Source organism: Leishmania major, chromosome 32 (assembly GCF_000002725.2).
Source record: "Leishmania major strain Friedlin complete genome, chromosome 32".
NCBI lineage: Eukaryota > Euglenozoa > Kinetoplastea > Trypanosomatida > Trypanosomatidae > Leishmania > Leishmania major.
In genome coordinates, this window is record NC_007273.2 from 313031 (window position 1) to 326710 (window position 13680).

Sequence of the window (13680 nt, forward strand, 5' to 3'; positions counted from 1 at the left end):
GTCCACGCCGACCCATCCTTTCGCCGATCACCACCTTATTTACCTATATAGGGTTGTTGTCTCCTCCTATGATGTGTTCTCGTTGTTTGACGCCGGCGTTGATGACACGCGTGCGGAATGTCGTTTTTGTGGCGTTTCCCCTCCCTCCCGCCTTTGTCGTTGCGAGTACGGACGCGCATGCGCGCGTGTGTGTCTGTGTGAGAGTCTGTTGCCGTCTTCGCTGGTTTCGGTGTCGGCGCTCTTGGCGTGGTGGTGTTTGTGCTCTGTGAACACGTAGTGAAGCGGATAGACGAGCGACGGATTATTTAGGAATTATCAGTGTGTGTTTCTGTATTCTGTCAGTTTCTGTGCAAGCATGCCGAGAACCTAAGGAGAAAGGGGGATTAGGGTTGGAGAATGGTAGGAGGAGTAATGCCCGCACGTAGCCGTGCATACGTGCGTACAAGTACACACAGAAGCGGACACGCCGGCTCATCTCTCCATCTTGCTCTCCAACTCGTTTTCCTCTCTATTGCCATCCTCGCGAATGCCGGTGTTTTCCGGAGTTTAATGCGTTTTTGTCCCTGTTGGGTAAGGTACGTTAAAAAGTCGAAAAGGAAAGAGAAACGAAAAGACCTTCATAAAGTGAAACATAACCCACCCCCGCCCGTGTCCTTGTGTTGTCTTTCCGTGTGCGTGCGCGCGAACGGCTGCGCGCACGCACTTCTGGGATGCGTCGACGCGGAAACGCTACTTTAGTGTGTCACCGCTTGTCGTCTTTCCTTTTCTCCATCAAGACATCACCCGACTCCTGTCTCTTCGTGTATGCGCGCATGTGTGTGTGTGTGCGTGTGTGTATGTGCGTATGTGTGTGTGTGTGTGTATGTGACTGGCGGCATTTGCTGTGTGCTACGGGTTTGGCGAGAGAGAGAGAGAGACCGACGATGACCCTGGACGGGTGCTCGGCGTGTGTGTGCCATTCCTCGTTAGACGCTTTCTTTCCGGCTGTGAGCATATCTGCGAATCTTGCGCCTCTGTGCTCATGCGTGCGTGTATGTGTGTGACGTCGGGTGCATTGCACAGTCTGCAGAGATGCGCTCGCCCAAGCTCCAGCACAAACGCATGCTCGCGTACATACACAATCACACATGCACACACACACACACACACACACACACACACACACACACACACAGCCGCCGCCGCCGTCTCCTCCGCATCCCTCTTCTGCACGCTTTCCAGTTTTGATCGGCGCTCGCGAGCTTGCAGTTGCACCTGTTTTTTTTTGCCTTTTCGTTCAACGTTTTCTTGTTGCCTGGGGAAGGGAAGGAGGGAGGCGGCATGGTCACCACACGCACCCTCCTCTCCTCCCCCATACCTCCCTGAAACCTCCACACCCACTTCCGGTCGTCTTCTCCACCGTGTTCGCTGTCTCTTCTCCCCCTCCCTTTCTCTCTCTCTCTTCCTCTTTGTCCTTTTTGTTTTCCACCTCCCGTGTTTCCCACATATCCGCACACCCACATGTGTGCGTAAACGGCACAGACGCCTTCAATGAACTTCACGTTCGCGCTCAGGGCTGCTCTTCTTGTGCGTGTGTTTTTCCATCTTGCGTGCGTGTGCGGTTGAGCGTTTCTTTGTCTTCTTCTTGTAGCGCCCCGATGAAGCCCTTTTTTTGTCTCTTTCTCTCTCATCTCTATGTTTGCGTGACGTCTCTCGCCACGCTGCCGCCGGTGGCCAAGATCGACGTCTTTGTTTTTCACTTATCGACAAGCACTCACGCATATGCGTGTTATCTTGCTCTCAGCAGCCAAGGCACCTTTCCGTTTCGCGCCACATGATTGTGTTCCAATCCAATACACTATACGATAACTGACTCCATCGCCAACACCCTAGCGGCAGCTCATGATGCGTCGTTGAGAGGTGGCGACTTATTCTGGGAGCTCTCTTCTCTATCGCTTTTCCGATATCTTTGTCTGTAGCAAGCAACTGCTCACAGTCCGTCATTGATGCATCATTCACGTAAATAGCTCCACGTATATTAGTCGCTTGACCACAGATTCCATCTTTCGCCCCTTTCATCAGCAGAACATCGCTTTCATCTGCTTCGGCCTCCCCCTCCCAATGCCTTCTTCGATGGCACCCCCCCCCTTCTCCACCCTTTTACCCCTTTTTCTCTGCAAGCGGTGCCACGTCTGCGCCACCGTCCCTGGCGCGACGCTCCACCGACGCAGCATCGAGTATTGCCCGATCCCGAGCAAGACTCATGTGTCTCTGTTACTTCATTATTTTCCTCGTCTCTCAGATGATGGAGACTTGCCCTTGTTTATTCAGTGGAAGTTCTGCTGTCCTTCGTAACGGTTCAAGACGAACTCAACGAGAGCCACAGCTCCTCGGTGATGTGCCTGCTTCTTTTCCTGTTGCAGCTAGGGAAGCGTCGAATGTGGGGCGGTCCCCAGACAAACTCTCTCCATTCACGCGACCTGTTTCCCCACTAGCGTCGGATTTCTTCTCACCTCGCGCCGTGTTCGCACTCCCTGTCTGAGCTGCCCTTCGTCGACACTAGTTTTGCCCTCGGGTTCCACTTTGGCTCGAGCGAGAAAAGCGGTGGGGGCTACACAGCACACGTGCGTCTTCCTTTGGTTTTCTGCTGGGCACCGCCGCACGAGTAGGCGGGTCGCCTTCTTGTGTGTGTGTGTGTGTGTGTCTGTGCGTGTGTCTGTGCGTGTGTGTGTGTGTTTGTGCGTGTGTCGTTCGTAAGCGATACGTTGGCATCCTCGTGCACGGCTCCACTTTCGCGAACGAAAGGGAGGATGGTGGCGAGGAAGAGGAGGAGGAATGGGTGGGAATGAGCAACGCTTCCTGCATCCCACCGCTCCCCCAAACCTCTTTCTATGTTATTTCTGTTTTTTTTTTTGTTTGTTCGCGTTCTGTTCCCGCGATGCACACCTCTTCCCTCTCACCCATCTCTTGCCTCTCGATGTCAAAACCCTCTAACAAACAAGCTGAGGGTGTGGTGGGGGGTGACGGGAGAGCGCTCTGGAAAGCCTCGCATCTTCTTGTGCATATGTGCGCCGTCGTGTGTGTGGCGCGTGTGACTGTTGTAGTCTTCTCTGCCTTTTCCTTTCCGATTCTCTCTCTACCGGTGCTTATATAGCTGATTCATGTCTCTCCCTCTCTGTGTGTGTCTGTGTGACTTGGAGATGGCAATGTGGCATTTGCAAGGCTTGTGTATGTGTGTGTGTGTGTGTGTGTGCACAGCTATCCGCCTTTCTTTTGGTACTCCTCTCTTCCTCTGCTCTGTAGAATCGGCTCTCTGTGTGATGCCCACAGATTTACCTGCCGCTTCCACCTCTCCCGCTTTCTGTCAAGTGGCTTTCGCCCAAACTGCCTCGCGCTGCAGCTGCTTCTCGTAGGCTGAAACATGAGGTGTGGGAGGCGGTAAGAGCTCAATACCGCGCATATGGTTGCGGCGCGGGTGGTGGTTTCTCTGCTCGACTTTACGGGGGAACACACACACACACACACACATCTTTGACGACCCATGTGTGATGGGCGCGTCGAGGTTCAATGGAGACGCGCACAAGGCAACAGGCGGCGCAGCGACGCGGCTGCCCCCCGTCTCCCTCGCCACCCCTCCCAACAGCAACAACAAAAAACGAAATTATTGACTCGACAGTAGAGGCGCTACACAAATGAAGAACAGCCCGCGCGAGAAAGACTGTGGGCTGGGAGAAGAATGCCCTCGGTGGTGTCTGTTCTGGAGGATCTTACCCCCTCGCCCGAGCATGGTTTAGATGCGCATGTGCGCTTCACGTATCTGTTTCGTTTCCCGCATGTTCGCCATTTTCCCAGCCTCATGGACCCGAATTGCCGAACGTAGGTGAATGATGGAGCCCAAATGGGCTGCACTGGGAGTGCTCTTGAAGTTATTCCTAGCTCGCCGAGCGCCACGTGAGGCGTGCTGCTCAGCAGCGTGTTGTTATCGACGACGCTACATGGGATCTTGCAGTCCCTCAACTTGTAAGCTTCTGATGGATACGACGACGAACAAGAGGAATGTGATGTGCTGTACCGGCGCTACTCACATGAGGGCGAGATGCACAGGAAACGGAAAGCAGAACGAAAAATAATCACCAATGAGTATGACTGGTGGCGCATCGGAGTGAGACTTGGAAACAAGAAACGAAGAAGAAGGAGGTCTGCACCCGTGGGCGTCAGGGTGGCTTTGTGTGCATGAATGCGCGTGGCTGCATGCGCTGTCTCACCCGAGACGTGGAGGGAAGAGGTGCGCCTGCTTGCGAAGGAGCGACTGGATTTCTACCATATCGTGTGAGGGTGCGCGTGGAATGCTGGTCGAGTCTTGATCTTTTTCAAACACACTGTGCATTATTTGTCAATACGCGCACACGCACACGCACACGAGGTGGGTGAGGGCGCACGACGTCACACAACCGAGACGAAAGAAAAACACGTGGAGTGAGAAACAAAACAACAAAACAAGAGACAAACACTTGCGCTGCTGCGCAGGCTCGCGGATAAGAATGAGAAAGCTGTTTTTTTGTTTGTTCGAGCTTCACCCGCACGCACACATGTGTTTCCACGGCGTGCACGATAGTAAACTACCGCGCTTTAACGGAGAAACACACTAAGAGAAGGAGGGAAGCAGCGAGGGATGGAAGCTGCCGGGCATGCGCGTGCAAACAAAGGGGGACGAAAAAGCAAGAGAAACAGCAGCATATATGATCAGCCGCGTGCGTTGAATGCTTCATCGAACTCCCCTCCCCCTCCCCTTTGCCTTTCTCTCACACACATACACATATCCTCTCGTTGTCTGTGTACTGAAACCGCCCCCCGCCCCCCGCTCCTCTTGTGTGCGCGTATGTTGTGCGTTTCCCCTCCCCCCCCTTCTTCAACTTCACGGGTGTTTTCCGGGCCTGCGACGCGCAGCATCACGAAGTCAACGCTACAAGCACGAAGACGAACCACACAAACAGCAGACCACGACTTTACGTCCGTTCGATCGACTCCCCTGTGCACCGCCTCTTCTGGAAGGTATTGCCTTTCGTGTGTGTTTGGTGGTTGCGCCTCTGCCTTATTTTTTTTTTCCGCCGCCTTTGTCATCATTTTCTTTTGTCTTGAGAGGAAGAAGAACGAGAGGAGGAGGACGCAGCACCAACGCAACGCCCAAGCAACAGTCAAGGAAACAAAAAAGGAAAGGAAGCGGGTGGTTGCACAACGAGACCCGTGCGGCACTTCATCCCATTTTCAGCGAGAAAAGGTGCGATCGTGAGCTCTTTTCTCTGTCGTTCTCCCTTCTCCCTTTCTCGGTGAAAAAGAAAACGAAAAAAAAGCAAGCAAACAAATCGGCGCGGAAGAAGGAAGATCGACGTTGTTTCAATACAGGCGAACCTGAAAACGCGGACCCGCTACCGCGAGGAAGAAGAAGTGCGTGCACATTGAGTGTGACCATTGTGCAGGTCAGAGCGTTTGCAGGGCAAGGTGCCGCCACGTATCGGCTGTCTTTGACTTTTTTCCTTTACCGTCTTTCTTTTGGTTTCCGCACTGCCATCGAAACGCGTCTTTGCATCATTGTCGTGTCGATGCGTTTTGTCTGTCACACATTCGCGTGAGTTGATCGTGTCTCGTCACTCGCCGTCTCCCTTAACTCGCCCGACGGCATCTCCTTCGCGGGCTTTGTCGGGGTCTGCCACTGTTGCGCTATCTCTCTCTCTTTGACTCTCGTTCTCTCGCTATCTGTTTATATCTATCTATATTGATATATAGGTGTATATATAAATATATATATATAAATGTACCCGTATATAGTTTAACGTGTTGCTGTTTATATTTAGGTTGTCCTCATCGAAGTGCTGCTCCGGTTCTGATTTCGTTCCTCTCACTGTCTTGCTGTCCTTTTCTTGACTCTTCGTTCTCCTCCTCCTCCTCCGTTGTTGTTTGCTTCGCCTCCACTCCAGCCAGCGTCGTCGTCTCAGAATGACCACTGTGGTCCTCAGCAACCTCCCGATGGGGTGCATCGAGTCCGACATTCATCGGGCTTTACTCATGTACGGCACCGCCGTGAACATTGAGATGAATTCGCACGCATCACAGGCCACTGTGACGATGCGCACAAAGCAGGAGGCGCAGGCGCTGTTGAATCGCCGTTCTGTGAACGTCATTGGCACCTCAGTCCGCGTGGACGCTCAGATGCAGGCCCCACTACCACCGCAGCAGCTCCAGCAACAGCATCAGCATCAGCTGCCTCAACAGCAGCAGATGGTGCCCCAGCCACCACAGCATCTACCGCAGCAGCAGGTGGGGAGTTACGGGTATGGGTCGGGCAGTGGCGGGCAGCAGCAACAACCCATCTATGACAGCATGGCACCGCAGCAGTATCCCCAGCACGAGCTCAATCATCAGCCGCAGCACTCGCAACAACAGTATGCGCAACCGCAGCCTTCGTACCCGCAACAGCCGCAACAGATGCCCTTGCAGTCGCCACCGCAAAGTACGGGCAGCTACAAACCAACCACCAGTCACCGAAGCGGCGGCAGCGGCCAGGCAATTATGCCGGTGCCTCCGCAGCCCTCTCGGCGTCTGCGTGTTCTGGTAGAGGACTGTCGCTACCCGATCACCCGCGACGTGCTCATGCAGATGTTCAGCATGATTGCCCCGCCCGTTAGCGTGTCTTGTGGCCCGTACGGCCCGACTACCACCGGCGCGGTCGAATTCGCGGACCCGGCGGCGGCGCAACAGGCCATGGATCAATTCCACAGCAACGCCATCTACCCCAACTGCTGCTACGTGAAGCTGTTCTTTGAGCCGATGTGGGACCAAGTCGACCCGGTGCAGCCGCCTCTGCAGTCGCACCAACCGCACTCGTACGGCGGCAGCAACAGCGGCTACGGCTACCCCGCACAGGGCCCCACAAACGCACCGCCATCGGTGCACGCGAATCCGTACGGTGTCGCATCGCACGCCCCTGCGCAATCGAACGCGTACGGAGCTGGCTGGGGCGGCAGCGACGGCGCCCAATATTACGGCGGCTCCGCTCCGTCGAGTGCCGCACCGCAGTCGCAGCCGCCGCTGCATCCGCAGCCGGGGCAGCCCGCCACCGACCCTTTTGGCCGCGACCGAGGCGGCTGCGGTGCCGGTTCTGATTGTGCCAAAGACAGCGACCCTGCGGTGCAGCGTAGCAGCGAGAGCAGGGCTACTCGTGGCCTGGCGCCTGGGCCGATGGTGAGAGGCGGCCGGGGTGCCTTGCGAGGTGGCATCGGCGGTCGTGGCAGTGGCACGGGACTCGGGGCTGCGACCGGCTTCAGCCCGTTCGAACCCTCAGGCACAACGCCGGCGCGGGGTGGCGGTGCTAGCGTCGGACGCTATCCGGGATCGGAGACGAACGGCTGCACCGTCATGGTTAGCTGCGTGAATGAGTCGGTTCCTTTGTGCGACCTATGGGTGTTGTTGGAGGTGTTTGGCAACGTGAACTCCTTGAAGCGACAGTTTCGCGATCGCACGAACGTGGTGGCGCAGTTCCAGCACCCCGGCGACACACTGACGGCGATTCAGTACCTGCAGCACTGCCCGTTTCGCGGTAGTGTGCTGCGGCTGAAGCGCTTCAGCGGCTACCAAGAGCGGGATACCGAGTGGGAAACAAAGTCAGCGACCGATCCGGCAACTCTGGCTGCTCTCTTCACCACGGGTTACCACCACCGCACGGCGCCGCGAGCGCCGGTGAACGTGCGAGGCCGCGTGCACCCGGACAAGAACCTATACATCACCAACCTCACCGAGGCTATCTCGGACGACGAGCTGAAGGGGATCATGAAGGAGGCAGGCTTTGAGCCGGACGCGTTCTTCCGTCGCGGCCCGAAAGGAGCCATTGTCGCCTACAAGGATACGGAGACGGCTGTGGATGCGCTCATCGCGTTACACGCCAAGGAGGTGCGGGAGCGCTTCCTCCGGGTAACCTTTTCGCGCTTCCCACCCGGCCCGCGACCCTCGCGCGACGGCGTCGACAAGGGAGACGAGGACGACGACGGGGATGCGGAGCAGTGCGACGGGCATCAGGAGACGCAGCCAGAGCCACCGCGGCAGCAGCAGCAGGTGCCTCAACCGTCGCAGTTGAATGAGCCAGCGCCTCAAGAATCTGCCGAGCCGCCGGTGTCGCCACCACAGGAGCCTGAGCCTGCTCGGGAGGAGGCGGACGGAAACGAGGTGGAGTCGACTGTACCTGAGGCGGCTCCAAGGGTGGCGAAGGTAAAGGCGAAGTCTGCAAAGCGGTAGAAGCGCGGTGTATTTCCGCAAGGCAGCTGCGCCTGTTTTGTGTGAGGCCGTCCTCGGCGCTGCAAAGGGTGTGACACGTGCGCAGAGATGAGATGAAGACCGGGTGCGAGAGACTGGCACACCACATCGGTTGTGGATCGGCATTCGGTGTGCACTGCGTGGAATGAGCCTGAATCGGAGCGGGCGGGTGCAGTCAGTGCCGCTGACGATGTCGTCCAGGAACGCTCGTGTTGTTTTGTTGTGGTACTCTTGGGCCTGGGGCCGCTTTTTCCTCCTTGCGGGATAATAAAAGGGCTGCCGGCAGGTGAACCTGTGAGAGGAGAGGGGAATGTGGAGGAAAGACACGAGAGGAATCGGCGCTCACGACCTCGGACGTCTGACCACCCGCGAGTATTGTACCCGCTGTGCGTGCCGAATGCAAGAGGGGGCTTCTGAGAAGAGCGAGCGAGCCGCGACGCCTCGCTCTATCGCCTCAGCGCTTCTTCGGCTCTCCTCGCGCAACTAAAGTGCACGAGACACGGCATCGGCCCCTGTGTGTATGTGTATGCATGCCGTGCCTCGCAGCCACAGCGTCACGAGCGCGCGTACTTGTCCGCGTCGTGTCTCTCCGCGTGCGTGGGCTTCGTGGTTCGTCTAGGTCGTGCTAAATGCGCACAGTGCGCCGTGTGGGTAAGTGTGCTGATGACACTGTTTCCTTTGCCGACCTCGCTGCACGCTGGATGTGGCTCTCGACCCGTGCGCATATCCATTCGTCTTTGTGCACATGCATGCTCGTGTATTATGACCCACCTCTCTTTTTATCATTATTGCTGCTCGCTTTACCACACGCCCCTGAGTACACAAGCGACGACGCTGACAACACGCGTCCCCCTTCTCCCATCCACACTGTCACTGAGGATGGAGGCGGCTGGCTCGTTGGAGCAGGCCTGGGATCCGTCCGCGCCTGGCGCCGGCGCACTCCGCGCCACGGCTATCGCTCAGCTCTATTTCCGGATGACCAGTCATCACCCACTGACAATCTTGGTTGTGGACGCGATGTGCCTCGTCTTCGGGGCTGACGGCGTAACGGTGCAGGAGCTGGTCAACTACTTGGGAATCACCGAGGACCGGGTGCGGTTCGGTCTTGAAGGCATTCCGGCGGGAATACGGTGCACCGCGCGACAGCTGGAGTCGGAGGGGTCGCTTGTCGGAGCTGCGCCGGACACGGTGGGGGATGCGGATGCGGCGCAACGCGGTCGACGCGTCGGCACCGGAGAGACAGGCTCGAGGGAGGTTCGATATTACCTGAACTACAAGCGGATGTTGCCGCTTGTGTACGCCCACGGGACGCGTCTGCTGCTGTCTGCGTGCGTGACCGACGTTCCACCATGCAGGTACGTGGAGTCGGTGCAGCAGGCGCAGTTGGCGGCGTACCAGAAAGCTGACGCGAGCATCGCTCACGCCTTCTTTGCCTCTGGCCATCCACCCCACGCAGAGAAGGCGCTGCCCACCAGCGGCGGCGTCGGGCCATCCGACAAGGGCGTCGGTGATCACATCGACGTCTCCGAGGCGATGCGACGCAGAAACGCGATTCGTGGTGTCCTCTGCCTCGGCTGCTCTTGCTACTTCCTTGTCGAGGAGTTTTGTGAGACGCTTACTCGCTGCCCGCGGTGCGACAAAGACATCCTGAGCCTCTGCCTGCAGGTCATCCAGGCGCAGCTACAGGCGCTTGTGAGGGAGAAGCAGACGCTGGTGACACTGCTGCCACCCGTGAGGCAGGTGTGGAAGCGGGTCGTTGCACGTGAACAATCGCAAGCGTTAAGCGCTGCGGCAAAGGCTTCATCATCGACGGCAGAGGCGCAGAAGACGGCAGCGCATAACACCACAGCAGGCACAGGCGCTTCCGTCAGTGCAGCTGCGTTGCCGGTGAGGCTCCAGCTAGATTGCATGCTGTCCCGCGACCCCTTTCTATTTCAGCAAGCCGTCGCCTTCTTGTCGCTCTACAGCACGCCCTTTGCCTCCGTGAGCGACGCGGCGAGTGTGGTGGATGTGCAAGAGATACTCACCGAGCGCGAGTATCAGGATCGGCTCCGCGGGCGCGCGTCGGTGGCCGATCAGTTTCGGTCCCTTCACCGTCACGCCGCAGCGGTGCACGTGCGTCTCATGTCCCAGCGCGAGATCGACGCAGCGCGGCAGCAGGAGAGCCACCAGAAGCTGCTGAAGCGGGCGATGCTGCCGCCGTGGCTGCGAAACACAACCGCTCTTGAGGAGCTTGGCGGCAGTCACATTTATGCCAGCGCCGACAAGGGTGCCGCCGCGACGCAAGAGGTGGAGATGGACGTGGCGAAGGAGCCATGGGAGATGGCGGACTTGCGGTTTAGAGAGACTACCAAAGGACACGTGCCCACTGGCAGAGCGGTCTGGGCAGCAGGGAGTAGCGTTTCCCGCTCCTCGGTGACGGCGACGGCGGTGCAGAAGCGTCGGCGAGCCACATCCGATGCTGACGAGAAAGCAGAGCTGACACGCGCCGCCTCCTTTATCGCGACTCACTACTATGATGACGAGTTCGATGCGGTGGCGCTTCCACAGACGCGTCCCTTGCGAGGAAGAACGAGGGAGCCTTGAGAGGTACAATGAAGAGTTCTACATGAGTTACCCGCGTTTCTGGTGTGTGGCAGAGTCTCCTCGGCAGCTACAGATGCGTGTTGCTTCAACTCGAGGTTTTTTTTTGTGTGTTCCAGCTGTGCCTCACGTCTCCGTGGCGGAAGAGGGAGTGCAACCTCTGCCAAACATGTCCGCGCCACACAAAAACGCCTCGCCAGAGCTTTTGTTGTTTTTCTGGCAATTTTGTGGGTATGAGCAAGTGTACCCCCTCCTCCCCCTCTTCTCCCGCCCCGCTGAGCGTCACGTGCGGCGTTCAGGTGGCAGATGTGGAGGCTAGTCCGCTGAGGCTCGCGCTCACTGAGTGGGAGATCGCATCCGCATATCGTTCTTCACCGAAGCAGCGGCGAGGCAATAGTGTGAAGGACTTTCACATGTTGCCTGTGTATGTTCTCCCCCCGCATGCTGAGGGGCAATGCAGCCCTTGTCGCGCAGCATCTGTTTGCGCATCTTTCTACTACCTGCCTTGGAAGCACGTGTGCATAGTGTCTTGTCTGTTTCCTTTCTCTTCGCCGTGAGCTTACCATCGTACCATCGATCTGTGCTGCCCCCCCCCTCCTCCCTCTTACAGACACCCATGGCGTGTGCATGCGCCCGCGTACTTTCACCATTCACACCGGCACTGCTCCAGGCATGCTTCTGACCACCGCTGTGCAAATCTGCAATCCCATCACTCCAGCGTATCGTGGAGATGGCACTATCCCCTCACTCGCTTCCGCCCTTATTCCCGACCCCCTTTTTCTTTTGAAGCCTGTCCCTCTGACTCCCTCGTGTATCTTGTGAATCTCTCTGTCCTTCCATGGCTTCTCGGTGTGAAGGGATGCACAACGGAAAAGGAGGAAGGAACAACAACAAAAAAAACACACTGAGCGAAACGCACGTGTGTGTGTGTGTGTGTGTGTGTGGGAGTGCGACTGCGGGATCGTTCCCGTGAGCATTCTCTCATTCTCTGTCCAGCGTTCCCTGGCTGCTCTTTCTTCCCACCCTCTCCTTGCCGTTCTCCCGTGCGCACCGGCTTCTCTCTCGCTTTTCCTTTTCTAAGATCGTTGGGCGCTCTCAGCGTCCACAGCACCGCTTTGGTCTTGGGCTCCGCCTCTCCTTCCTCTCTCCGTGCACGTGTATGTGTGCACCGACGTGTGTGCGTGTGCAAAGCCAGCCCACGCCACCTTACCAGCGCTCCACGACGCACTTACGGCGAGCAAACCAGGCGCTCTCCCTTGCCCGCTCATTGCCGGTGTAGGCGGCCGAGCCCGAATTGCACGGCAACCACCGTAAGCTCACTCATGGCAAGCTTTATCTCCTTCTAGGGTGACAACGCGGACGGCGTCGCGACTATCATCATGGGAAACGTGCTGCGCTACCTCTTCGGCGCAGGAGGCGCGGCACTACGTCACGGCGAAGCGCGACGTGGCAGCGGTGGTGGTCTTGTGCGTTTACTGAGCGGCGCAGCACAACGCCTTCAGCTCGCAGCTCCAGCTCGTGCTAATCCCGCGTGCCTCGTTTGTGCTGCGTCTGACCAACACAGGCAGGCGGGCGTACCTCTTCACCACAGCCGAGACGTTAACGGGGCTGCGTGGCGCTCTTGAGGACCTTCCTCAATTTTCATCCCGAATACTGCAAGACTGTGTGGGCGGCCACTTACGCCTGCGAGGAGGCGGGCACAACAGGTGACGATGCGCTGCTGTCCGCGCGCGCCGCGGAAACGCCTCCGCTGCCCATCTTCGACTCGTTGTCGAATCTCGTGAGCATGGTCATGGATGGGCGGGCAAGCAACGTGCCCCTCAATGCCGACGGCTACCGCTGGCTGGCGCACGAGCCGCCGCCGCCGCCGCGGCGATAGCGAAAGTCGGCTCCCCCGCACTGGTGGAGGGCCCATCGTCCACTTGAGTCATTGGCGGGGGAGGGGGTGGCGCACAACAGCACAACATGAGAGTGGTCGCTCGAGCGCAGTGACTTTCGCTACGCCAATGACCAGCAGACTGCGATGCCGGTGCCTCCGCAGGTCGCCTTTACACCGTCTCCTTTTGCAGACCGTATCTGATACACCACGGCCGCTGGTCCTGCATTGACGCCGCCCGCTTCCCGCTGCACTCTACTCGAGGCCTGTTCCCGGTGCTTTGCACCATCGCATGCCGTCGTTGGTGAACGCACAAATCCCTGCAGCCGCTCGCAGGCGTTTGACACCTGTATGATGCTCATCGAGCCGCTAGGCGTCCTCTTGCAACTGTTCCGGACACCGGAGGACATCTCTGGCACGCTGCTCGTCGCCGTTGAGTGCGACACTGCTGCCCTTGCAGCTGCAGGCGCTCCACTTGAGCGATAGACGAATAACGGCGCCTGCGCCTGTGCTCGCGAAACGAAATGCCACACCAGTGATCGAATACGAGCAGGGCAGTAATGTCTCTCCCCACAGCGAGATACCGCCCATTTCGTCGATCGCCTGCACTCGGCACCGTCCGCATCGCCTCTGGCAACGCGCACAACGTTTTGGTGCAGTAGTGTGCGTATGCTGCGGCAGCAATATGCGCGCTGCCGTGCATGTGCAGCCGATTCGCTCTGGGAGACCAGCAGCCAAAGGCGAGCGCGCGCGCACCCGTCCACGCCGTAGGGGGTGAGCTCTCCCAGAACCGTTCGCGTTGCGATGGCGAAGCAGTTGTCCTTCTTTGCCCCGGCAACGCCGTTGCCATTCTCGTCTCTGCACCACCTCCTGTCGCTCTCTCTCTCTCTCTCTCTCTCTCTCTTTGTTTGTTTCCCGCTCCGCTGCCCTGAGTGAAT

General features: G+C 58.0%; 2 protein-coding genes across 2 annotated transcripts; both read left to right on the forward strand.

Annotated features, from left to right (window-relative positions):
* Nucleotides 1-5973: 5973 nt before the first annotated feature.
* LMJF_32_0850 (conserved hypothetical protein) lies at nucleotides 5974-8265 on the forward strand (the record flags this gene model as incomplete). Its single annotated transcript, XM_001685349.1, has 1 exon — nucleotides 5974-8265. The coding sequence occupies one exon, from the start codon at nucleotides 5974-5976 to the stop codon at nucleotides 8263-8265; it is 2292 nt and encodes a 763-aa protein (XP_001685401.1).
* A 780-nt stretch (nucleotides 8266-9045) lies between these two features.
* LMJF_32_0860 (conserved hypothetical protein) lies at nucleotides 9046-10869 on the forward strand (the record flags this gene model as incomplete). Its single annotated transcript, XM_001685350.1, has 1 exon — nucleotides 9046-10869. The coding sequence occupies one exon, from the start codon at nucleotides 9046-9048 to the stop codon at nucleotides 10867-10869; it is 1824 nt and encodes a 607-aa protein (XP_001685402.1).
* Nucleotides 10870-13680: the final 2811 nt, after the last annotated feature.